General features: G+C 42.2%; 1 protein-coding gene across 8 annotated transcripts in view; it reads right to left on the minus strand.

The window, feature by feature from the left end:
• The window catches only part of PIKFYVE (phosphoinositide kinase, FYVE-type zinc finger containing), a 98,475-nt gene that overhangs the window by 53,719 nt on the left and 18,050 nt on the right, over window positions 1-26,706 (minus strand). For 7 of the 8 annotated variants that reach the window (XM_050916075.1, XM_050916076.1, XM_050916074.1 and 4 more), the window contains 6 exons: window positions 25,826-25,915; window positions 17,710-17,848; window positions 12,840-12,997; window positions 11,599-11,710; window positions 9,566-9,713; window positions 8,907-9,074 (listed from right to left, as the gene is read on the minus strand). In XM_050916075.1, the coding sequence (XP_050772032.1) occupies window positions 8,907-9,074; window positions 9,566-9,713; window positions 11,599-11,710; window positions 12,840-12,997; window positions 17,710-17,848; window positions 25,826-25,915 (815 nt within the window). The remainder of the gene's footprint in view (window positions 1-8,906; window positions 9,075-9,565; window positions 9,714-11,598; window positions 11,711-12,839; window positions 12,998-17,709; window positions 17,849-25,825; window positions 25,916-26,706) is intronic. The other variant, XM_050916077.1, reaches the window with a different exon arrangement.

Here is a 26,706-nt window from a genome sequence, read left to right on the forward strand (position 1 = left end):
GGTTATGTTGGCATGCCAGTATAATTATATTATGTACACACCCACACCATAAGAGAAAAATATTACTCATTTAAACATCTAGTCATTGCTGTAGCAACAACCTGATGAGCAGTCAAGACAAGAATATCCTCTCATGCTTGTTCTGTCAAGGCTCCAAAATGACGGCACAATACTGCTTAAAATTGTTCAGCAACCAACCTAACATGGAGATTATACAAGAAAAAAGTGTTGGGGAAAAAAAAAAAAACACAAAAACCTCCCCTCCCAAGTTACATGTGGCAAGTTTCCCCTCTACATCTACATCTGGAATGTATTAAGTCTTTACCTGAGAGAGACTGGGGAGGTACCCAAACACAATGAGGAAGTAGGGCTCTTAATTTTTTTAAGGCACACTAAAACTGAACGCGTTCCCCTGCCCATGCATAACCTTAACTTTGTTCTCAGATGCAGCTAACAGGCCCTTTATGAACAACTAGCTTTCCCATAGGAGGGAAGGAGAGCCACCTGGTTCCGTGACTCTTCTCCATCAAAGAAAGAGACATGCAACATGCTTTTCTTAAGAGCTAGAGGGGGGACACTTATGCCATACTTAAAATGGGTTATGGTGAAAATGGAAAGAAAAGAGGATAGTCAAAAATGCGTGCGCAGCACAAAGTATGTATAAAGGCATTTATCAGTTCACATACAGGTACACGCAGACTATGAAGTTGCGGGTGTATGTATATATAAATATAATAGGGGTGACCAAACTGTGGCTCGTGAGCAGCAGACATCTTTTTTACAGTTAAAGTGCGGCTTGCGGAACCCCCGCCCCTATTCTCCGCCTCCCAAACTAGGGGGTAAGGAGCTTGGGGCTTCTGCCCTGTTGCGGGATGGTAGGGCTAGAGGCTTCTGCCACAGATGACTGGTGCCTGCTGAGAGTGGGGGAGCACAATTTAAAGGTTCAGCTCCCCCCCCCCAACAGCTTGAATTATTACCCCCCAGCACACTCCCCTCTTACCCTCTGTGGCCCCTCCTTGCAGGTCCCAGGTGTTAGCTCTGCATGAGCAGACAACAGCAAACAGCTTGGAGCTGCAGGGAGGGTGGCTGCTTTAGCAGGGTGTGGAGAGGCAGCAGCAAAAGCAGCAGCTCTCCCTGCTGTTTGCTGCTGCCTCTGCCCACAGCTGCAGCTCCCAGTTTGCTGGCTCCAGCAGCTGCCGTGCAGGGAGGGGGCCAGGCAGCACATGACTTGAGTGAGGCCAGCAAACCCTGCAAAAATCGAGGGGGCAGGAGGGGAGGGCATGTGACCCCATGTGCCTCCACTCATACATCACCTCTGGCAGCAGGGTGAGGGTGTCCTCAGGGCTGCAAGTGCGCACCAGCTCTCAAACATCTGAAGATTGTCATATGCGGCTCTGTGGGTCAGCAAGTTTGGTCACCCCTGGTGTATAATACATGCATGCGTGTTGTGTAATACAAGATAGATACTATATTTGTAACTACTTCTCAACTTGTTTGCCAAAAAAAAAAAAAAAAAAAAAAGTTTTCCAGGAAATATCTATCGATCAATTGTAACCATCACATGTCAAGTTAGTAACTATATCCAGCTTTCACAAAACCAAAAAACCAACAATGCTGTTTAGAGGGGAAAGTAGCACCCAATGACCCTAAGTCCCACATAAGCACCCCCAACATGATCACCACACTTCCCTCCCCCACAAAAAAAATCTTAACACTTCAAGACAAGAAGTGTTTTGATCTGGGAGGACTGTGATGAGTGCACACTTCCAAGACAGAGAAAAATACAGAACTAAATAAGACAACTGATAAGCAGACGAAATCTCAGAACTATGCTCTCATTCGTGAGTAAAACATTAAAGAGGGACATCGTCAACACAAGTCGCATTTTTGCCTGGTAGTTTCCTAGCTGCTAGTGTTGTAAATACCATCCCTTCCCACTTATGATTATTACTCTAGACCAGTGGTTTTCAACCTAAGAAACTATTCAACAACTTCAGTAATTTACACTTGAAAAGGGACGGAAAGAGTTAAAACCAATCACAACAGCCATGACCATTAGGAAGGATGAAGTGAGATCAGGAGGAGAGAGAGAGAGTGCGCTTTTCTTCATTGCTACTGTAATCACTATAGATCACTAATAGCGATTTAAAAATGTCTTAAAATCATCCTGCATTAGCAAAATGAATATATGCCATTTTCCTTTGGTGGTGACAGGCCTCCAGACAGGCAAGCCTGGGCTTGCCCTCACTCACCATACCCTGACCAAGACACCGGGGGACATTAGACTCTGAATAGTTCTACAAAAGCTTTGGTTGAAAACAGCCACAAGACATCTTTTTATTATGGACTGACAACCCTCCTTTCCCCTGTTCCACTGCAATTCAATTGTATCCCTTTTACGTCTAACTACACAAAAGGTGAAAACTGCTCTGTACTGAAGAGAATCCGAAGATAGAATTGTCAAAAACTGACAGCATCTACAAGGTGATGTCTCAAAACACCCCCATTTTAAACAACGTAAAAAAAATTGCCTGTTGTAACACTAGTTCACTTTTAACCATTGAGCGGGTATTTCATTCAGTGAAAACAATAAGCAAACATGATGATCAAGTTCATTTTTGTTCCTCATCTGTTTCACTTTCCGGCTTATAAATTAACAACCTGCTGCAGCATTTGGGCTGCACGCCCTAGAAGTGAATGAAATTTGACTCCAAGGTTATTGTATTGGAATTTAGTTTCATGGAAGTGTCTGATATTACTGAGTCTTTAATATCCTCACAAAGACAAGTCCCTATACTGGGCACTGCAACAATTAGACTACCAGAAGGTTTCTAGTACATTGTAGACTGTTGCTCTACAGCTGTTCCCTTCAGTATACACCCTGCAATTTCCAGTCATAAGTAACTTTATATTTCAGAATTGATTACATACTACTTAGAACTGATGTTTTGTCCCTACTTTACCTCCCCTTTCCCCATGATTGTGACTTACAGATTGTGTGAACAAACCATCAAATTACTTCCTGTTGTAGGAGGATGTGTCACCACCAGTTCTGCAAGTTCTCACAGTAAGGAACAAACTCACTACCATGTAAGATAACAGAAGATCCTGACTAAAACAAAGCCAGAGACTAAGGCCTAGTCTACACTACGCGTTTAAACCGAATTTAGCAGCGTTAAACCAAATTAACCCTGCACCCATCCACACAACAAAGCCCTTTATATCGATATAAAGGGCTCTTAATATTGATTTCTGTACTCCTCCCCGACGAGGGGAGTAGCACTGAAATCGGTATTGCCATGTCGGATGAGGGTTAGCGTGGCTGCAATTCAATGGTATTGTCCTCCGGGCGGTATCCCACAGTGCACCATTGTGACCATTCTGGAAAGCGATCTGAACTCGGATGCACTGGCCAAGTAGACAGGAAAAGCCCCGCGAACTTTTGAATTTCATTTCCTGTTTGCTCAGCGCAGAGCTCTGATCAGCATGGATGGCGATGCAGTCCCAAATCCAAAAAGAGCTCCAGCATGGACTGTATGGGAGATACTGGATCTGATCGCTGTATGGGGAGACAAATCTGTTCTATCAGAGCTCCGTTACAGAAGACAAAACGACAAAGCATTTGAAAAAATCTCCAGGCTATGACAGACAGAGGCCACAACAGGAACTCAGCATAGTGCTGCGTGACAAGCGTAACAGAAAGTCAAATAATCAAATGGACACTCATGGAGGGAAGGAGGGGGTAGTGAGGACTCCAGCTATCCCACTGTCCCCGCAGTCTCCGAAAAGCATTTGCATTCTTGGCTGAGCTCCCAATGCCTGAAGGGTCAAAAACATTTTCCCGGATGTTTCAGGGTATGTCATCAATTTACACCCTCCCCCCACCCCCAAACGAAAAGGAAAGAAAATCGTTTCTCACCTTTTTTCAATGTCACCCTATGTCTACTGCATGCTGCTGGTAGATGGGGTGCTGCAGTGCTGAACACCAGCATCCCCTTCCCGGTGGCAGACGGTTCAAAATGACTGGTATCCATAGTCATCATCAGCCTGTGAGTGCTCCTGGCTGGCCTTGGTGAGGCCGGCCGGGGGCGCCTGGGTAAAAATGGGAATGACTCCCAGTCATCATAGCAGCTGGAGGCTGAGCTCTATCAGCCCCCCCCCGCCCCTTTCATGTCTAAAGAAGAGATTCTGTAACCCCCCTGGACTATCATAGCAGCGGGAGACTGCCTCCCCCTCATTTTATCTCACTAAAAAGTCAGTGTTTCTTATTCCTGCATTCTTTATTACCTCATCATACAAATGGGGGGGGACACTGCCATGGTAGTCCAGGAGGGTTGGGGGACGAGGGAAGCAACGGGTAGGGTTGTTGCAGGGGCACCCCCTAGAATGGCATGCAGCTCATCATTTCTGCAGGATCTCTGGGGCTCTGACCCGAAGCAGCTGTGCTCTCTGGTTCTCTAGTACACTTGCCCCATATTCTAGGCAGGACAGACTATTTTTAGACAAAATATAAAGGGAATGACCTGGAAAGTCATTCCCATTTTTGTCTATGTGCCCCTGGCCGACCTCAGCGAGGCCAGCCAGGAGCACCCATGAAAGCAGCAGACGGTACAAAAGGATTGATAACCATTGCCAATTTACAATGGCAGACAGTGCAATAGGGAGGGTCACCGTCTCTGCTACCTTGCAAAGGCAAATGAATGCTGCTGTGTAGCACTGCAGTACCGCCTCTGTCAGCAGCATCCAGTACACATACGGTGACAGTGACAAAAGGCTAAATGGGCTACATGGTTGGCGTCTGCCGGGGCAATCCAGGGAAAAAGGGCGCGAAATGATTGTTTGCCATTGCTTTCACGGAGGAAGGATTGAGTGACAACATTTACCCAGAATCACCCGCAACACTGTTTTTACATTGGGCTCTCAACCCAGAATTCCAATGGGTGGGGGAGACCGCGGGAACTATGGGATAGCTACCCACAGTGCAACGCTCCGGAAATTGACGCTAGCCTCGGTACATGGATGCACACCATCAAATTAAGGTGCTTACTGTGGCCGTGTACACTCGAGTTTATACAATCTGTTTTTAAAAACCAGTTTCTGTAAAATTGGAATAATCCCATAGTGTAGACATGACTTATGAAAATGATGGGAATTAGAGTAACATCACAGTAGATTGCATCCAGCAAGATTTGTCTGTGTGGTGATACTTGAGCTAATTTGGAAATTTTCTGAAGTATCAGAGGGGTAGCCATGTTAGTCTGGACCTGTAAAAGCAGCAAAGAATCCTGTGGCACCTTATAGACTAACAGAGGTAGTCTATAAGGTGCCACAGGATTCTTTGCTGCTTTTACAGATTAGCTCATTAACTCCTTAGGAAGATTATTTTGGCAGAATAGCCACCAAGCAAGATTTTACTTACAAGTGAACTATAAACATGAGGTGGCAGTACACACATTTGATCTCTTCTATTTTAGCACTTTCCTTTTGTCATCATTCATGTTTTAGAAATCATCCATTTAATTCCCCTGAAAATATAGTACCGTTTCTCATGTCTTGACCAGCCTAGTTTTAGAAGCCTGGAATAATAGGACCAACACTCCATTCTCCAGTCCCCTTTGAGACTTTCACAGTCTCACGTGAGTGTCAGGAAGGGTTTTTTGTCTAAAACATTTAAGTGTTTCCCTTTCCACTTTATCCCACAGCCTCCCCTAGAGGTTCTCACACTACAGGACAGAACTATAAGTGTGTAGATAGAGTCACACAATTACTGGCTTCAAACGTTGTAGGCTATCTACCCCTAGTTAAACAATGCTGTCCACATGGAGCCTGATTCTGATCAACCTCATGACAATTCCACCATCTTAGTGAAATTACTCGCTCACTTTTATATTGGTATAAAATTGCCTGGATATAAAATTTACTTACACCAGAAATTAATGGAAAATTCCAGATTTGGTTACATGAGTTCCAGACACAGAGGAGCGCCATTAAATTCCTCTTCATCATGTAATGCTTGCCTAAAACTACACTGATTTCTTTTGTACTGCCTATAACCAGGCTTACCATCCTTTAAGCCCAAACTACAGCCCGCTTCCTTGCACTTAGGAGGGAACTCACAGGTATAAATGAGATTCAACCAGAGCCATACAGACTTGCACAGCCATAGAGACTTACAGTAGTGAATTTCGTTCAGATTTACTGAATTCTAGGTTTCTCCCTCTTAATAAAAGGATCTTTTGAATTATTCCTCCCGCACCAGTATATTAACTTCCACTTTGAGTCTCATTTTGTTGTTTCCAGCCACCTTTTCTAATTCCACAAGTGTCCCAGCTCCTCCCAGTTTAGATTCCCTCTACAGATTTCATTCCAGCGGTAATGCTAACTCTGCCCACAACCCATTGCAGATTTCTATCAACCCACTAATTCCTGTCCTTGGAAAGCAGATAAACAGCTGATTTGGCCAGTGATGTCTTTAATAATTCTGTAATCCTGGATGTTGTTCTTGGGCTCCCTCCCACCTCCCCAACCTAGCGTGCCTGGCTTATCTTCTTTGGTCAAACTTCACAATGCTATTGAAGAGTAACATGCTGAGGCTACAACACAGCAGAATATACTTCCACAGTAAAGTTCTCTCAGACTGGAAGAGACCCTGACATTTTCTTTGCCTTCCTCTGCAGCATGGGGCATGGGTCCCTTGCAGGTTTACATTAGCGTAAGTGTGGATTCTCTGTAACAAAGTCTTTAAACCATGATTTGAGGACTCCAGTAACTCAGCCAGAGATTATGGGCCTATTATATTTGGGGAGTGGAGGGAAAGGGGAGGAAAAGCTCAGTGGTTTGAGCATTGGCCTGCTAAACCCAGGATTGTGAGTTCAATCCTTGAGGGGGCCCACTCAGGGAGCTGGGGCAAAAATCAGTACTTGGTCCTGCTAGTGAAGGCAGGGGGCTGGACTTGATGACCTTTCGAGGTCCCTTCCAGTTCTAGGAGATCTATATAATATAATAGGTATATCTCCAATTATTATATGAGTGAGTGGGTGACGTTCTCTGACCTACAATATGCAATAGGTCAGACTAAATGACATGAAAGGCCCTTCTGACCTTAAAGTCTATGAGTCTAACACACACAAAATTTAGGACTATGCAAAAAAATAAAGATACAAATACATATAAAAATCCCACAGACCACCTCGGATCACATTTTCCTATCAGTTTATAATGGGTAGATAATGACAAAAATGTATTATTCATCAATGTGACAGGAACATAAACATACAGCTTCCAAAGAATTGAAAATAATCTAGCCCACACTGTTGTGTGCACACTTTTTTTTTTCAAAAGTGGAAAGCAAGGAAAGAAGAGATGAGAAACATCTGCATCAGCAATTTCCAAGATCTCAGAGCTCTGCGGTGGGAAAACACTTTCCTTTTAGGTTTATTCCCGACTGCTCCAGGTACTGTACACTGTGAATTAGATGGCTTATCTTTGATTCCAGTTGTGTGTGCTTGCTCTCAAATATCTAGCTTTAATACACTGAAGAAGGTACAGTGGACAACATTTTCAAGCTTAAATGCCTTAAATTAGGAACCTAATAGTAAGCTGTGCCCATAAGGGTCAGTGAAGTCAACAGATGTGGCTGATAATCTTTTGAGGGGAAGAAGGTGGGGTCATAACATCAGGAAAAACTAAGCTATTATAGAATTTAAGGTACTCAGTTTTTGAAAGCATCTTCAGCACTTTCATTTTTACAATACACATTTTCCTTTCCTTCTGGACAGGCTTTAGCAGGTACTGGCAGTGCCGGCTGTAGATACTGGAATTTAAGATTAACACACACACTATTTTTCACTCTTCTCACTGCTAAAGGTGCTTTTTCATTTTTTGGTTGCTAACAGTTGCCCTCTCAAACTCATTTTAGCCTGAAGCTTCCAGTACTCTGTCCAACACAAGTTCTTCTGTCCTAATTCACCCCAACAGAAACTTTTCTGTTGTATTTACCTTGACAACTGAGGGATGCACTCATTAGGAACATCCCAATTAAAGATGCTCTACTCTGCTAGTGAACCTTACAAAAACTGTGGACAGACTCTATAATCAGAGACTTTTAAATGCCTATTCAAAAGAAACTAAGGATAGGAATCTGCAAAGTGGTTGAAACTGTAGGCAAGGGAAGGGAAAAACAGAAATAAAAAGAGTCACCCCAGCATTTAAAGGAGCACCACAATTATTTTCAAACAAAAACAGTGGGCCAGTCTTTGTTTCAGTCTGCCATAGTCTGGTTCACAATATACTATAACAGAATGGGAGAATAGGGGATATTTTCAAATAGATTTCATTTGCCTTTTCACATTCCAATTTAGCATTCATTTATAGAAGAGATTTAAAAGTTACTTAGCAATTTGACTATTAGATTTGTTAATCAATGCATTTTATAAAAGGATAATTGGTCCAACAGTGGTAAACTGATGAAAAAGAGGTGGAGAATTTAAATTCATCACTAGTGGATAATTGTCACTGTTTTTTGTTGTTGTTGTTTAAAATAATCAGATCTTAAATTGGATAGATGGGAATCTTCTTGGAACACACACTTAGGATGTTCAGCTAACTGGGATAACAAGACAATATGCCTGGAAAGGAGAGAAGAGGAAGCATTGTATCCTCTGACTGCAAAGAGAAAAGCCACACAAGAAGCTGCACACTTTTCGGAGAAGGTGGCATAGTTGGTTTATTCTGAGCACCCTGACAAAGGTAATAGTGTCAAGAGGAAGTATGCAGCGGGCTAACTAAAAAGATCTCATATATACACACCCATCAACAAGACAGCTACAGGTAGTAGAGTCTAAACACATCAGTGTCAGGGCACCATTCTCCATCATGTGGAACTCCAGCTGGTGACTACCTCATACCTTTTTGGTCGGCAGGGTGAGGGGGCACATGAGGGTACTTGGAGTGCTTCTTGATATGGAAGTTCACGTTGTCCAGCTCCACGTTCAGGTTGATGGAAGCGGCTGAGTCACTGTCCATTGTGGACTGGAAGCTGCTGACTGATGTGCGCTTGCTAGGGCTGGCGGAGTCTTTTAATGTTGGGTAAGGGGGAAGATACAGGGAGGAAAGGGGTTCAAATGGGTATCATGAGGGTATTGGAGAGGAGAAAAATTGTCTTTAAAACATAAAGTCCAGTGTGCAACACTAAAGGGATACAGTATTTTCAGTCTTAAATATGTACACTTCAAGATAAGATTAAGTGTTGGATAGAAGTTCTATTGATATAATTTTAAAATCCAAGTGATCATTAGGACAGTGTCTGTCTTGATACCCCAATCTAGCCTGTCTGTGCTACTGTAATCCAGAGAGTTTATACTAATTTAGAAACATCGAGTCTTGCAAACTGATCAGAAAATACTGTATCTACCACAAGAAACAGCAGGACTAGTGAGCTTTTAGTTTACTTGGAACCTTACAGCTACTACCAGCAAAAGCAGGACTTTCACTTCCATTACACACACACAAAAAGAGTTATGCTAATTTGTCATGTGAAGATAGAAGAGAGTCAGTTGAAACTCACTGGCCAAGTTATCCTCCCCTTCGTCAGCAATCTGTTCCGTGTCACTGTCATCAAACTTGATGTCTTTGAACCAGGATGGCTCGGAGTGCCCCTCCACGGAGTTCACCGAATCACTGTCTGGAGAGGGGGTTTCTGAGAACTCTGTGCTCTGGAAGATCAGGAAAAGAGAAAGCAAATTTATTCTTCAGCCCTACTGGGATGTTAAGCTGCTTTAGAAAGGCACTATTATGCACTGATCAAAACAGCAACAGCTTACATTTCTATTGTGTCTTGCAGCCTGAAGCACTTCACAAAAGTAAATGCATGCACACAGTGGGATAAACTTATCCCTCAACCACCCACCACTTGAGAGGAGGCAGCAACTGCTTAGGACAGGAAGCAAGTACCTCTTTACTCTGCCCACATCAGTCTTTGCTTCTTCCCCCATGCACCTCACCCCACTCTCACAAGTCAATAATGTTTGAGAAAGGCAAATGAAAGACTCGCAGGTTTTCTATTTGCCCCACACAACACGTTAGGGCCTGCACAGATTTGAGTGCTAGGACTAGAGCACAGGGGTTTGCCAAAGTCTATCCTTTGCCCCCATAAGCTGACCATGCTGATCTGCGAGACGGGCACACACTTTTAGCCCCTTGAGCAATTCTGTGACTGACCAAATCAAGTGGAGGGGAGCTAACAGATTCAGTCACAAACAGATTCAGCCAAAAGCCAGGTTTGGCCCTCTAAATCAAGAGAGAAAAACGATTGTGAAGCAAGGCCATGCGATCTGATAGCAGGGAATCCCAGAGAGCCCACAGCAACTCCAATCTACTCCCACCAGATGGCAATTTTTTCACCAAAGGAATTGCAGTTCTAGATAGAATTCCCTCCTTTGAAACTAATGCAATTGCTGCAATACAAATTCACTGACACTAGTTTAAATCCACTGAATTCAGTGGAGTTACTCCCAGTTTATACAGAAATAGACAAGATACGAGTCAGATGCAACTTCCTACTGACTTTACACACTACAGGATCAGAGATTGTACAAGAGCATGACCAGTAAATCATGAGTTAATCATGAATTGCACACTATATACAACCAACTATAACTAAAACTTTGATTCTTGAATTTTAGAAGTCATTGCATGAATTAAGACAAAAAACTAATGGTATTAGCAGATCTTACCACTCAGTATCTCTCAAGCAGGACCATGCCAGAGCCCAGACAGCATCTTCAGTCACTGACAAACCACTCCTTTACTGGGGCCCTGACTTTCTCTACACTGCAATTTAGGCTCAGAATGAGAGAGACCGTTTATATAATCAGGGTGGAGAAACCCTTTATGCAAAGTCTCAAGATACTTTACTGGCAACAATAAGTGAATTAGGGAATTCAATCTCTTCCTAAACCCATCAACTTCTTTTGACCAGGAATTAAATAATTAATTTCCCAAAACATTGTCTAAGAGTTGGAATGATACTGTATTTTTAAGTCTTTATGAAGACCTTGTCAAAAATGCCATTGTTCAAAGAGACAATGGCCCATTCCGAGGCAAGCTACACACTGTATCACAAGTGACATCTACTCCTAGAGTGTGACAGTTGTTTGGAATACTGGCTATGCTATTCAGAAGACACCTTGGAATGTGCTTACCATTGTGACTTTATGCTTTTGTTGATGCAATCAGAGATTTTAGAACCCCTCCTCCTTTTTAACTTAACATAGGTGTGGCCACCCTTTCTCCTCACAGAGGAAGCATCACAGCTTCCTTGCCTGACCTAGTTTCCTCTATGACCTTAACTCAATTAGTTTACATTAGTGGTTTAATGAGATTAAGAATATTTCCACACACTCACAAAACAGGACAGACCCACCCGGCATAGGGATAGCACCAAGAGTACAGAGAACGTGAGGCAAGACTCAAGCTAGGCCTAGATCTCTTGAAACCTAGGAGCTAGCAGAGCATACAGAGGAAGGAGAGATTGACAACAGCTCCCCAGCCACAACTGAGTTGGCATTTCAGTGGCAGCTAGAAAAGAGGTTTCTGTACCTGTAGTGGTCTGTACAGAGCATATTCATCTCTAAAAATTTGATCATGGTGACTGACACAATCCAGCCAGCGTCCATCTACCAGCGCTTGTCCTATTGCGATGGCTTGAGCTCTAAGGGCAGAATACAAGACAGACGAGTATTAAGAGTCTGGTTATAAGTGTGTAAGGTTTACAGTACAGACTTTTACCCAAAAAAGTTTGACTAGACACCATGTAATTTAGCTCTCCTTTATTTTCCACTGTTCGAAAAAAGGTACTTTGAGACAATTTGGTGCGGCAGTGGATTGAATACATGACTAGAGCCAGGAATGCAAGCGTTCCCCACCTATACGCTTGGTTGTTGATATTTGGAGCTGCCGAACACTCCCAACTCCTTGCTGTAGGTATTCAGCACCGCTGAAGACTCAGGCCCATGCTGTGCAGGCTTGAATCATCTCGACTCCTGCCCCTCTTAACTCATCAAGACAGAGATAATCCTTTACAAGCCCTCAGCACTGCAAGGCAAATGTGCAGTGCTATAGGGGATGGTACGTTGTCACACGGCAGACCCAGTTATCCCTAGATCCTGGTAACATGCAAAGACTACAAATATAGTTAGGGGGGGATCCTGAACCCCACCCCCAGGCCAGCCAGCTATAGCAGCAAGGCTGTATTCATGCGTCTAAGAAACACACCTACAATATCCACACAGCACAGCTGATCTGATCTTTTGGGTAGATGCTCTAGTGATAGTCTCCACTTTAAAATAATGTAACCTCCGTAAACAAAAGGCATGGCTTAATTCAATCAACATTAGGAATCCTTTAAGAACGAGCTGATCAGCAATTATGAAACAAAGCACAGTGTTCCAAAAACAGTGACATTCTTAACTATAGTGTAGTGCCAGTTTTAGTGATTACCATTCTTTCACTGTCTCCTCTGCCCATTTCAGTCTGCTATTCCCATTCTGCCCTCTCCCCACACGCCAACTACTTTTCCCTCTCACTGGGAAACTCCATTCCGTTGGGCTAGTCGTCTGCCCTAGCTTCCGGTTCTACTTACCCCTTCATTAGGTTATGTGCCGTCAGAATTGGCAAATGAGTTAAAGACATTCTTTACCTTGTTCAGAGGAAAGGAGGAGGAGATCAGTCTCATTTCCTCTTTCTCCTCTCCATCCACCGATGCACACACCAACCAACACCTACAGTTGAGTGCAATGGAAGATGGGTTTAATTTAAGCATTTTTAAATATCAGGAATACCTTGTGGTAATCTGTCCATTTCTGATGAGCCAGTTGACTAGTTCCTTTCCCACAATGCAGTTGGGATGTGTCCGTAGCCAATAGCGGTGGTCCTGAAACTCCATCCCACTATTGTGATGGCAAATTTTCTTCCACAAATCCTTCAACTGGACAGAGTCCTGTGTGAGAGAAAGAGTCAGTTACAAAGTGTTTTAAAAAGACTAGCTCAAGCCTTTAAATTGGCTCCTAGATCAACAGTCTTCCACTAATGAGAGTAAAATCGAAAGTGTTATACACTGCTTATCTAGAAACAAATGCGTAACAGCTTCTATTTAAGTCCTTTCTTTTACAGCAAGCGATCCTATAAACTGAGAATGAGACAGCAGCCACAGACTAATACCAAAGATCAATTCAGAAAGAAGCAAGGGAAGAATTTTTGCAGTAATGTTTTATACATACACAGTGAGCTTTTGCATTGTTTGACTAAGTCATGCAAGTGCTTTCCTAGCACTAAATCTACCATGCTGAACTCCCTCTTCCAGCCCCCTGGAACTGGGGGCTATGTAGAACACCAAGGAACACTAATTCTTTTTTCAGGTAAAGCAATAAATGCTCTTCTGAGCATTCTATGCTGTTGACCTGAATGCTGCACTCAAGCCTGTTTCAGAGCTCTCTTTGGTCAGCTAGTTAAGGAGATCCCTTTGAGAATGAGGCTTTCTATGCTGCCATTTTGTTCAAGTAACTTCTACCATCCCATTTCTATGAACGAATGCATCTCCACTTATTGTCTGTTGGACAATTGAGAGGCCAATCACACCACCTCATCCCTACCTCCTATCTTCTCGACCCCTTTCTGAATCCTTAAGGTTCAAGCCTCCATCCATTTTGATGCAAACGTTCCTTTCCCAGTACTTCCAGCTCCATAAGAGTAAGCACAGCTGGGAAATCAAAGCTAGTTTTCTGCATGATAAGACACCCCTAGGGCCTCACTTTACAGTTAACATAACCAAGGGCCCAGAACATCCAGGAACAGAATTTCTACACACCCCACGATTCAGGTTCTCGCCACAGTTTTCTGGTGCTAGACAACTCTGAATCACAGGGTCTAATGTACTGGCTAGTTACACTACAACTTTGAATCATGTGGTCATAAAACCTCCTGACACTAGTATGGCTGTAGCCTAGCTAACATTTACATTGGTCCTGGCTATGTCTCTGCAGCCAGAACAGCTCTCTGGCACCAACACACCCAGATAGCGCGCTTATCCTTGTGGATGATGTTCCAGTCATTTGAAGTGACGTACACCACAAGAAAAGATCTGCAGATGTTGAACCAACCCAAAGAGGAAGAGAGGGGAGAACTGGGATTGTTTCTTTTGTTGCTACTACATGATGCATAAAGTTAGCCTAAAGAAGTGTAAGGTTCTTTTTATCCCCCAGAAGACTATGTAAAAATACAGAACCAATAGAGTTGACATTAATCATCATGAAAACAGAGAGGAAGTGATTTTCATTTAGACTTCAAGTGTTTTTATTTTTAACCTCTGTTTAGGACTGTTTTTAGGGTTTTGTGCTAAAAAACCCTTCAAACAAAGGGTTAAAAAATGCTCACAACACATACTGATATTTTCAAGAACACACACACACACACACACACAAAAAAAAGCCAGGACTCCACCACATGCCTCTTCATACACAACAAACAAATCCAGTTCCTCACCCCTTTGAAAATTCAAGTAACTGAATGATTTATCAAATCTGATCAGCATTCCTCTCCTCTCACCCTTTTGCTGAGATGACAAGTTTGCCAGGAAAGTTCAGTTTCTTTAGGATCTCCCCTCCTCCAAAAAAAACCCCAAAGTCTATGATTTTAACCCAGTCTTGTGTGCAAGTTTACTATATCTACCCCCAGCAATTTCTACCCCCCGCCCCTCCTTGGCTTCATCTTACAGGAACCTGGTCCCACTGATTGGTTGACTCCAGTTCTATGCACCCCATGCTAGCCTCTCCAGTGCACTGCACGTTCTTGGGTCATCAGCTACAAAGCACTTCACTCCTGCCAAGGCGGGAGTATATAAAATTTGATCCAGTAGCAATTCAGTCATCTTAATATTGCCTTGTGTTTTAGGCTGAAATCAAGTGGCAGAACACAGTTTAACACTTTAAACTCTAGGATTTTAGCTTGCAGATTATGGAAGCATGCACGGATTTCATTCAGAATTCTAGTGCTCCTGCACCTTGTCACAAACTCCTCCTTCTCAAGCAAAGGCCATAACCTTTTTATCATAGTACAGTCAACTCAATGCACCACATGAAAGAGTATTATGACCTGACAAGGACTCATGACAGTTCCTGTATAGCAATACGCAATTATGACATCCTAAATTATTGCATAAAAAGCAACAATTCTAAAAATCAGATCTAAAGTGAAGCGAAGACAGACTGTTTTGTCCCAAGCTGTATTTGTAATGTTTAAGCTGTCAGTTTAGGATCTTATTCAGTCTGGAGGACTGAGACACTGTCCCTCTACTCTCCCCAATACTCCTCTGCAGAGCATGTCTGCTACAGCAGTCTCCTTCCTCAAAAGGAAGAAATTGTCCCATTACCAAGCTTGCTTCAATGTGGAAGCTCTACAATAAAAAGGTGAGCCACCACCAAACATCAAATTCTGCCCTTACATATGCAATCCACAGGGAGACAGGGCTAGTACAAGATTTGACCTTGTTGGTTTTGAATGGGAATAAAAGTCCAGAAAGATTCAGCACTAGTTATGCAGTTTGGACAGTTTTAAACGAAACATCTCCCCCCTTCCTCCATTTTGACTGACTTTATTTTATTAACATTAGGTATGTCAACCAGGGCTGGAGTGTTTCTTTTGGTTTTATGTAGTATTTCTCACAAAGCACACATAACAGAATGTTTTATAACAGGATTTCTCCAGAGTGCTGTGCTACTGGTGTTGATTACACTGGTCTACAATTTTTGAGAAGTCATCTGCTTCAGAGATAAAATGTGCTATTTATTATGTATTTTGATGTGCTGAATTCAAATATGACAATTAAAACAACTGATTGGATACTGTTTCTAAGATATTTAAGTTTTTACATTTTATGTCTATATATATTGTGTAGATGATAGAGTTTTAATCATAAATTGTAAACCTAGGTCTTTTCATGTGTTTATGGTTGCTTTACATGATAATATTTCACCTGTCCTGTTTATGTAACACTTTAAAAATCAGCAAAAGGGTTACATAAATAAAATTTATTATGAAACAAAAGGCAAAAAACAATTATGTACATAGTTGAGTCCTATTCAGTGTCTACTCGGCGCTTCTTGGCTTGTCTCTTGTATTCACTAAATGGAGCATCTCTTGTCACTGTCTAGCAATATTCTGCAAGCATCGATGGGCTCCATTTGCCCTGATAGCCTGCCAGGAGATTCCACTGCTGTAGTCTGGAGCCCAACAGCTCTGCCTTACTCTTGAGTAGTTCCAAATCCCTGACAAGGTCATTCAGTTCACCTTGTGTTATGAGGTGTGGTTCAGAGGAGGAGGATGGGAGAAAATGTGGGTCCTGTGACATTGATGGGTCAGGACCAGAAGTTTCATCCTCTTCCTCGTCTGACTCAAGTGAGAATGATTCCGGTGCATCAGGAACCAGCAGTCCTTCTCCGTGGGGTACTGGGTGTATAGCTGATGGAATGTTTGGATAATGCACAGTCCACTTTTTCTTCTTTGACATACCTTTCCCAACTGGAGGCACCATGCAGAAGTAACAATTGCTGGTAGGATCTGTTGGCTTTCTCCAAATCATTGGCACTGCAAAAGGCATAGATTTCCTTTTTCTGTTCAATCACTGGCCAAGATTTGTTGCACAAGTGTTGCAGCATATGTGTGGGGCCCACCTCTTGTCCTGATCTCCAATTTTGGAGCCAAAATAAAGGTGATAGGCTTTCTTAACCATAGTGGTTATACTGCGCTTTTGTGAGGCAAAAGTCACTTCACCACAAACATAGCAGAAGTTATCTGCACTGTTCACACAAGTACGAGGCATCTCTGCTCACTTTGGCTAAACAGAAATGTGTCCCTTTGCAAAATCAAACACTGACAAATAAGAGAGCACGACACTGTATGATTTCTAGAGCTGATATAGGGCAATTTGTTCAGCAGAGTGATGTAAGCTTCGTTATGATTGCATCATCCATGTCTAGGAATAACATGATGCAATTCATGTCATGTATGACGCAATACCAGTTTCAGATTGCATCATTCATTGTTTTGCCTAAAGAGCAAGTACTGTCCAAACCCAGTCATAGATTTATTCATAGATCCAGTCAAAGATGTATTTTAGTTATTTCTGGTTTAAATTGAGATCCCTTCCCTTTATAACTCACTTATCCTCCGCCATTCCCAAGTCAAGGGTCGTCTATACTGACCCAATAGCATATCTTGAAAACTAGAGCCAATCAACAATTTCCAGCATTATTTTCGTTCTCAGTGACCCAGAATTAGTAAAGTTGGACTACATTTATTTCAGAAGCATTTTGGCTGTAGAGCAGTGTTACCTTTCTGGAATAAATACATTAGCACTACTTCCTATGAGAAAAGTTACATTAACGCTGCAAGCAAAGCAGATGGGGAGAAGGACAAATTTCAAACCTTCTAACATTAGCTGTGGTCTCTATAATTTATTCAAATGACTAGAGAACTATTTTACAGTGAAACAGCTATTTACAATTAGAACTTGCTAACCCATAAGGAAAAAAAAAACTAAAGGATCATAAAAGAAAAAGAAAGATCCACAAGATGTACCGCAAGGAAAGCATTAGAAAGACAGACAACGTAACACATCGCTATCACAATGGAAGACGACAAAAATCTAGTTTGTACCAGAAGAATTTTGCGCTCATCCTCATTGGTCTCTGCTTTCAGATACGTGCGATTAGGCTGGGGACTAACGGATGTCTCGTATGCAGGCACCATGGGTGAAGCAGACCGATCCAGTGACAGGTTAGTAATGCTGGCCGATCTGGAGACAGAAAGAGAAACAATGCTTATAGTCTGCAAACCCCTCATAAACAAAAACTTTGTCAGAACAGGCTGTGACCTTACAACATGCTTCAAGAATCTTTAAGCAATGTGCTAGCACACACTAGCTTTCCAAACCAGCACTTAAAGGGTCACTCCCCACCTCTCCCAAATTAAGATGGCTGCAATACAACGAACATTACAATGATGTTATGCGGAAAGAGATTCCATGGAATCTCTATATTATAAAATAAGTTACCAGAAAAATAGTTCATATCGAACAGCTTCACATCAGAAGGAATCTTTGAGCCAAGTGTTTTTTTCCTCCCCATAACAATACGGGGGGGGGGGGGGGGGGGGGGGGTAGTGGGGAGGAAGAGAAATCAACCTTGGACCCAACTGTTTCCAAACACTGGGTCAAGTCCCACGCTCCTGTGAATAGCATTGGCCAAACCGGACAGTCTCTATGCAAAGGAATAAATGGACACAAATCAGATGTTTAGAATTCTAACATTCAAAAACCAGTTGGAGAACACGTCAAGTTCCCTGGACACTCAATTACAGATTTAAAAGTCGCAATTCTTCAACAAAAAACTTCAAAAACAGACTCCAACAAGAAAATGCAGAACTGGAATTAAATTGCAAACTAGACACCATTAAATTAGGCTTGAATGAAGACTGGGAGTGGATGAGTCATTACACAAAGTAAAAACTATTTCCCCATGCTAATTTTTCCCCTACTGTTACTCACACTTTAACTGCTTGAAATGGGCCATCCTGATTATCACTACAAAAGTTCTCTCTCTCTCTCTCGCTGACAATAGCCCAACTTAATTGATTAGTCTCATTAGAGTTGGCATGGCAACACATTTTTTCACATTCACACCCCTTCCTACTGTACTTTCCACTGTATGCATCTGATGAAGTGAGTTTTAGCCCACGAAAGCTTATGCTCAAATAAATTTGTTAGTCTCTAAGGTGCCACAAGGACTCCTCATTCTTTTTACAAAATGGCGATACATTTGCTTTTTGTAACTACATAACAGATCCTCTTCTCCAGCATCCCACAGCTTTGGGAAGCCTCTTAGAGTAACCCAGAGTATATTATCTTCTTTTCCCTATCCACCTCACAGTAATGCATTTTGAAATGAAAGTTCTCTATGGGGACAATACACAACATAGACTAGTTTTAAAGAAGTGATTTGAAACAGGTTCCTGGCAGGGTTTTGGTTTGTTTTTTTGGGAGGGGTAAGAACTGAGAAACTTGTGCAGTTGTCCTCTTTTAGGCATTGCCATCTTTTAGTGCATTAAGTTTTTTCCAGGAATAAACTATGGATTATAGGACAGATAGTGAACAAATTCAGGCTGGAAACAAGCTTAATTTTAAGAAAGCTGGACCACTTTATAAGTGGGACTTGTAGGGATGCTTCTGACAGTGTGGGGCAGGGCTTCACAGCTCTGAGGAGTCCCATTTGGTTCACGTTAGATATCCTCAAACTCTCATGCTTCAGGTCACCTGCAGAGGTCAGGAAGGAATTAGCTCCCTTCCCCCTCCCCAGTGTATTCTAGGGTTTCTTGGTCTCCATCTGAAACATCAGATACCACAGCTGGAAATAGTAAACTGGATAAGGTGGGCCAGTGCTCTGAGCCAAGCTTCCTCTCAGGTGCTTGGCTGGCTGGTTCTTGCTCACATGCTCAGGCTCCAACTAATTGTCATATATGGGGCCGGGGAGGAATTTTTGCTCAAGTCAGATTGGCAGAAACTTCTCTGCAGCATGGGGTGCAAGTCATTTACCAGGATGATCTCATTTAAATCAATTCCCTGCCATTTCAGGGGCCTCTAGTATTGGTGTATCGCAGTGCCTCCTATTCTCTGCCTGTGGCACACAATAGTCTAGTCTCCTGAAGGCTGTAATACCTTGGTCTAATTTTAGTTGTTGGGTTTGGTGTGCAGTGCAGTTGGTGACCTGTGAGACAGAGGTCAGAACAGATGATCTCACAGTCCCTTCTGGCCTTACTCTATAACTATTAGATAGCTAGGGAATGCAGACTACAGAAGTTAATGGAACGTGAAACTGTAAGAAAGTGGACACTGAAGTCATATTTAAAAAAAAGCAATAGAATGAAAAAGCAGCAGTCTTTCAATCAGTAGTACTGGCCTGTTGAAGTGTTTTAAACATAAAGGGGAAAAAAGTCTACATTAATAGGCTCAATTTAAGTAATGAGCGAGTCAGGATCAAGAGAAGCCATGCTGGTATTTCAACAATTGACATTTAAGGACAATTAATGGCATTTTCCTGGCTAATATAAGCAATGTGTCACAGCATACCTCTGACATGCAACTATGGCTGTCATTGCTAATAGCCTTCAACTACTGCAGATGTTATGTTCCTAGTAACACAAGTTAACAGCATTTCAAGATTGATAATTTAGTTCAGTCCAGAAAGTTATGTAATTTTAAAAAACTTCACATATATCAGAAATGTTTTCCAGTACTAGTCAATTGTTTTACAAGAGCTAGTTTTACAAGAACTAGTTTAACTATGCCATCTAGCTGTAGAAGGCATAATTGTTTTATTTATTTAGGTATATATAAAACCACACAAACATGACCAGTTAGCTAAATGGACATTAGTATCAAAACTTTGTCACCATTGATTACATTCAAAGCCTGACTGTATTTACCTGAATTGGTCTAGAAAGGACAGATCAAACAAAATAGGTTTGATCTAGTTAAAGCTTCGTTCTTCCAGGAGGAGGAACAGGAATGTGTAAGAAGCTCAAACCCTGGTGGTTTAGACTGTAATTTTGTGTTTGTTTTATGAGGATTCAAGTCACTTAGGGTACATCTGCATGGGGATAAAAGCCCCATGGCATAGCCACAACTGGCTTGCATTGGCTGACTCAGGCTTGGGGGGCTGTAAAACTGCTGTGCAGATGTTTGGGCTTTGGTGGGGCCTAAGCCCTAGGACCCTTCGCCCTACCTGGCAATTTTTCAGCCCTGCAGTCACAGCCTGAGTCAGCTGCAGGTTTTTTATCCTGTGCAGGTATATCCAGAGATTCTTCTGTCCACACAAGAATTTTAGATGGCAGTTCTCTCTACCTTCTGGGATCTATTTCTTGCATTAAAATTCAATTACAGGCTAAAACCTATAGCGTCACTTAAATTTTATCATTTAAAGTCTACATATCTAACCTGTGTTTTGTTACTAGTGCTTTGGTTTTTGTTGTTTTGGTTTTTTTTAAAGTCACATTCACAAAGCAGTTTTACCTTGTATATATAGTTTTCTTGAAGATCAGCATTTTCAATAATTCTGATATTAAACATACAGGATAAAAGTCTTTCAAAGACAGGCACTCGGTACATACATTACCTCCTTATAAGCATAGTATTTAAGTACCTCCCAGGTATTTCAAACAACAAAACAAAACCTCTTTCTTCTCAGTCTGCTGGAGTAAATAGTGCCCTATTCATCCTCTCCCAACAGATAACTACTCAATTTGCCACAGCTCACTGAACCATCTGCTCTCTGAAGTATTAGCTGAAGGATCTGTAAGTACATGTAGCAAGATGAATGGAGAGATTTCTGGCTGCTCTTTCTGAATACATGATAGATGCAGTAGAGCCTTGCAAATAGCATACTGGACTGGGACTCGAGAGATCTGGGTTCTGTTCCCAGCTCTGCCACTGGGCTGTTGGGTAACCTTGAGCAAGTCATTTAACCTCTATGCCTCAGTATCCCTATTTACTTCACTACATAGAGTAATACAACTGATTTTTAATAGGACCATTTGTGGGCATCCTAACTGTGGCAGACTTGGGTCCTCTAAGAACATCCTTTATAGTCTCTTGTATGACCCTCTTATTTTCAGTACTTTAATCTTACCTTGACTGGCAAAGAAATCTATATCAAATAGCTAGTTAGAATGGTCATCCATATGCCAAAGGAGTTAGAAATGGAATTCAGTCAAGTTAGCAGTCAAATAGCAGGTATGGCAATTAGCTACATTTGCCTGTTCAATGCAATAGAGAATTAGGAGGTAAGTGCAAAAGGCAGCCTTAATATCCCCCAAAACAGAGCATGGCACTACTTTGCCTCGCACACTGATTATTAACTTGCTGTCATTGCTACTAAAAATGCCACAGTGCATTGCAGAGAGAATATGTATTTGATTAACATGTCAGGCATTTTGAGGACCTACTGCCATGTATTCTGAAAGATGATTTAATTTTTTTTTAGGGAAATGACTGAGTGACTAATGAACTCTGGAAAGTTTACAGATATTCTAAGCAAAGTCATAAAAATACCCAGGGGTTAGAGGGTGCATATCTACACAAGGATTTTATACCAGACTCTGATCAGTTCTGACTGTTAGAAAATAGTTTGGATCTACAGAACACAAAAAAAATGAGATCTCCTCTGAGGGTCTGAAGTGGCAATCTCAAAGCCTGTACATTGCTTTGGGGTCTCAGTTCATCCCCGACTGAGGTGGATGAGATATGGTAAGAATGACAGAGAGCAGAATATGGGTATTTTTTCTTTAGAGCCACTTCACATCAAAAACTGCCAAGGTGGGAGGCGGCCCCATGAACAGACCCCTCCTCCCTCCAGTACAAAATAGACTACCATCAGAACAGAGTGAGAAACAGCAAAACATTAAACAAGGCAAATAAGCAAGCAAGAGCCACAGGGAGGAAGTACTGGCTCTTCGCAACTATTCCGCTAAGACAAAGCATTTAGGATACAACTTCCACCCAGGAACACTTCCTCACTCTGAACAGAATACAGCTGCATACCTACTCAATGGAAGCTGCTCGGTGCTTCTTACAGCTGAAATACAAAAATAATCAGGCCTCTAAGTGCCCGCCATTTAGTGCTTATTTTTGAAAGCCTTGGCAAGAGTATCATGACAGTCAACCCTCATGCACTAGGATACCTTTGGAAAGGTAAGAGTGTAGAAATGGCTTTTCTAGATCTTTGAATAGTATCTCTAACAAGTTGATTTGGCAAAGACTATAGAACCACACAGAATTCCCCAGGTACACCAATTTTTTGTTAAGTCACTTTAAAAATATTTTACTTGTCGCTTACACATTGATTCCTCCCATTAAAGGACTAGGTCTTGTGTAAGACTGAGATCAAGTTGGTATGATCAGAAAAAAATATATATTGGGGGAGGGGACGACGAGCAGTTTGTTGGGGTAGGGGGTTTGCTATCAAACCCACTGAATGAACCATTGTCCTCAAAGATTTAAATGTCCATTATAAGAAGTGGCCTGTAACATTTATTCAGAGATGTTAGGTTCAGTACTGACATGTAACTTCACAGGGCTTTTAGTGCACATAAAACAGTTAACCAGCCATCCAAGATCAGTCCCAAAAGCTTCCCACAACATGCCCTCCCCAACACTTAAAAAATTAATTCCATACCTATTTCACTTAGTTTGCTGTACGCTGGAGTTCTAATGATATCCAGTAAGAGCAAGTCCCCTCCAATACCCATCCCAATACTAGTTTTGCTGCACTTTATCTCCCGGATAGTTACTGCCAATTTTGTCATCTGGGATTTTTAGTCCCTTTACTTCCTGCAGCAGTGACAGAATAGCCTTCTTAAAGGAATGACGAAGTTTGTTTGTTTAGCTGGAGATGCCCACACAGTGCTTTTAACACGTTAAAAGCTAAGCACTATAAGAATTCATAGTGTGCCAAAAGAAAGCATTCAGCTTCTGTTGCATGACCCAAAGCTACAGATACTCCAAGCTACAGATGCCAAGAGAGTCTCATTGGCTGGGACACTGACTTTGCCAAAATTCTCAAGATTCAGAGACAGGGTGGCTTTGCATCATCACTCTGTAAATGTTCCCTAAGTGAACATTTAAGGACAGATACTAAGGTCGGAGAGCCATTCCAAAAAAGTTACTAATAACTGTTAGACTGAACAGCTGCAAAGTGGGACAGCCAGGCATTGCTCAGGACACTCCTACTCCACATAAGTAGCCAGCCAGTCCGAGCCTTCTGGGAATAGTGACACCTTCTCCAGCAGGAAGCTGGGAGTAGAGGAGAGTAGCTCTATGGCCCTAGCTTCTCCATGTTCTTACAGTCATTCAGCATTGAGTTTGAACTCTGGACTTCCTGCTCCGTTTGCCGATCATTCATAGATTGTTGGTACTAACAAAACTTAAAGGTGATAAAGATGGAAGGAGGGTGAGAAACCTATAGTGAGCTCCTCAACCCCACTTCCCTCCACTGTTCCTTTGTTTTGAAGGCTCAGTGGAGCTCAAAAGAGGAAGAACTGAACTACCGAGACGAGCTACTAAAGCAGAAACATAATCTCCTTATAAACCAGGCAGGCCCTCCATTTCCCCCTGCCCACCTCTGTTATTTTAACTTGTTCTGCCCGTGTCTCCTTAGATATCCTTGAAGAGCTAATAGAGACTACGCTCTGCATGTGTAATACTGAGTACATTGGTGACACCTAGTGATCTTTCTAGAGGACAATACCAACTCTCCGAAACTTCTTTAACAATATTAAGACTCGCCTTATCTTTTCCTAGCTATCAAGTTCTCTCCTTGCGTTTGTGTCCTAGATCTGGCAGTTACAGCTGGAAGCTCTTCGGGTAGGAACCAGTTATTATGTAGCACCAAACTTACAGTATCAAAAAACTACTAAATTCTAGCAAGGGATTCCCCATCAGAAAGCTCATCTAGACAAAAACTTCAGGGGAAAAAAATGCAGCTGATTATTAAGTTTTTACATTTATTAAAATCTACGTTGGCACCTGGAAGTTTAACTATTCTTATACAAGATTAGGTGTGGGAATAGTGAAGTGAGAAAAGGAACCAGTTCAGCCAGCAGCAGATGTAAGAAAAAAATTCCTACAGATTTGCTGCATGTGCCAACACCTCAAACAAGCAAACTGAAATCCAGGGAATAGTCTATGCTCAGTTCACTCAAAAACAACCTGAACAGAATTTGCTTACAGAGTTCCAAAAGCACACACAGAATGAACACAGCTGTTGAGGTCAGGAGAGATTTCTCCAATTGAATCTGCCAGGGGAACTCAATGCAGAAGTTAGTGACCCAAATGGAATTCAGCCAGGACAACAGGGCTAACATGGTTTCTCTTACAAGATGTGCTAATGAATAAAGGGGACATGCATCTAGATGCTACTAACCGAACTGAACTGACAGCCTTGGTTTTAGCAGCCTAGTGACACAGGCGAAGTGAACCAATCAATTCAGTACAGCATCTCTTGCCCTTGTTACCATAATTCTTCCTCCTGTTCCCTCTCAACCTCCCCACATAAGTGCTAATTTTTCCACCTTTCTACTTATACCATTTCTCTTGCTCTCAAAAGCTTTCAATTTCCTCTCACCTCTTCCCAATCATGGCCTTTAGGACATAACCACAGTCTCCTCCCCAGCCCCTCTTCTTGTCTCTCACTAACCTGCTTCCATGCTCTCTTTTCATTCTGTTCCAATGGAGCAGCCAATCCAGTTTTCATGGTACCATCAAAACAGCCACACTACTGAACTAGAGTAACAGTCCAATCTTACTGTATTCCTGGTCCTTTTTCTCCCCAACCCTATTATTAGTCTTGCTCGTTTAGTCACATGTAGCCTGCAAGCTCCTCAGGGCTGGAAGCATGTTTAGCTGTGCATTAGAATACTTAAATACATTTGGCATTGTATAATTACTGAAAGCAAAGACATCTGGGTTCTTCAATGACCATAAGAGAACAGGATTTTAACCTCACATCTCAACCAACAGACTATACCTTTAATAGCACAGTGGTCCTCTCATTACCTCAGGACACAAGTTCGGAACTGATCAAGAGAAGATTTTACCAAATCATATTTATTTCATAGTCATGATGCATGGTATTGTGGTTAGGAAGAGAGATCTTTTCTCACACACACACACACACACACACACACACACACACACACACACACACACCACCCCGTAATTTACCTATTTCGAGCAGGAGACTTCCCTGGATCCTCCTGTACAGACACAAGGCGTGTTGACAGCGTGGTAGTTGAAGAATCTGGGTGAATCAGACTGCAAAGAATAGAGCTCTGTTAAGACAACCACCATCACAAAGAAGCACTAAAAACAGTCCCAGTAAAACCAACACTATTTGGGATAACATGATTTGCACACTTGACAAGTTAAAAAGCAGCCAGAGCACAGGGGAAAGATCCTTCATAACATCAGCCCAAAGACAGCTGTACAAAAGACTGGTATGGTGCTCTCATTTTAGACTCCACTGCCAGTGTCTTTCAAAATGCTCAAATCCTCACTTACTCTTCATCCTCATCCTCGCCCCCACTACCCTGCCTCTCTTTAATTCGCCTCCCTCCCACTTGGTAGTACTAGTGCCTGATACTCCTTGCCCTTCCTCCTTCACAACATTCCCCCACTCCCCAAAGAAATGAATTACCTTAAAAGCAGCAAAGAATCCTGTGGCACCTTATAGACAAACAGATGTTTTGGAGCATGAGCTTTCGTGGGTGAGGTGCCACAGGATTCTTTGCTGCTTTTACAGATCCAGACTAACACGGCTACCCCTCTGATACTTAATTACCTTAAATATCTAAAGCCCGTCCACGGAGCTACTGACAGAGAACACAGCTACCACCATAACACATGCACAAGCCTCAGTTTCCCTCTCTTATTCATAGAACCTTTATCCTTCTTTCCTTGCCTTTATCCGTCTTGCTCTACTACTTCAATTAGCAGCTGTTCAGCACAAGGGCAGCATCTTTTTCCATTCAGCACCTTAGCATGCTCTTGGGTGCTCTGAATAAATATTGCAGCCCTGCCCCATAAAGGTTTTTCTGGCTGCTCGA

This window comes from Gopherus flavomarginatus, chromosome 10 (assembly GCF_025201925.1).
Source record: "Gopherus flavomarginatus isolate rGopFla2 chromosome 10, rGopFla2.mat.asm, whole genome shotgun sequence".
Classification (NCBI taxonomy): Eukaryota; Metazoa; Chordata; order Testudines; family Testudinidae; genus Gopherus; species Gopherus flavomarginatus.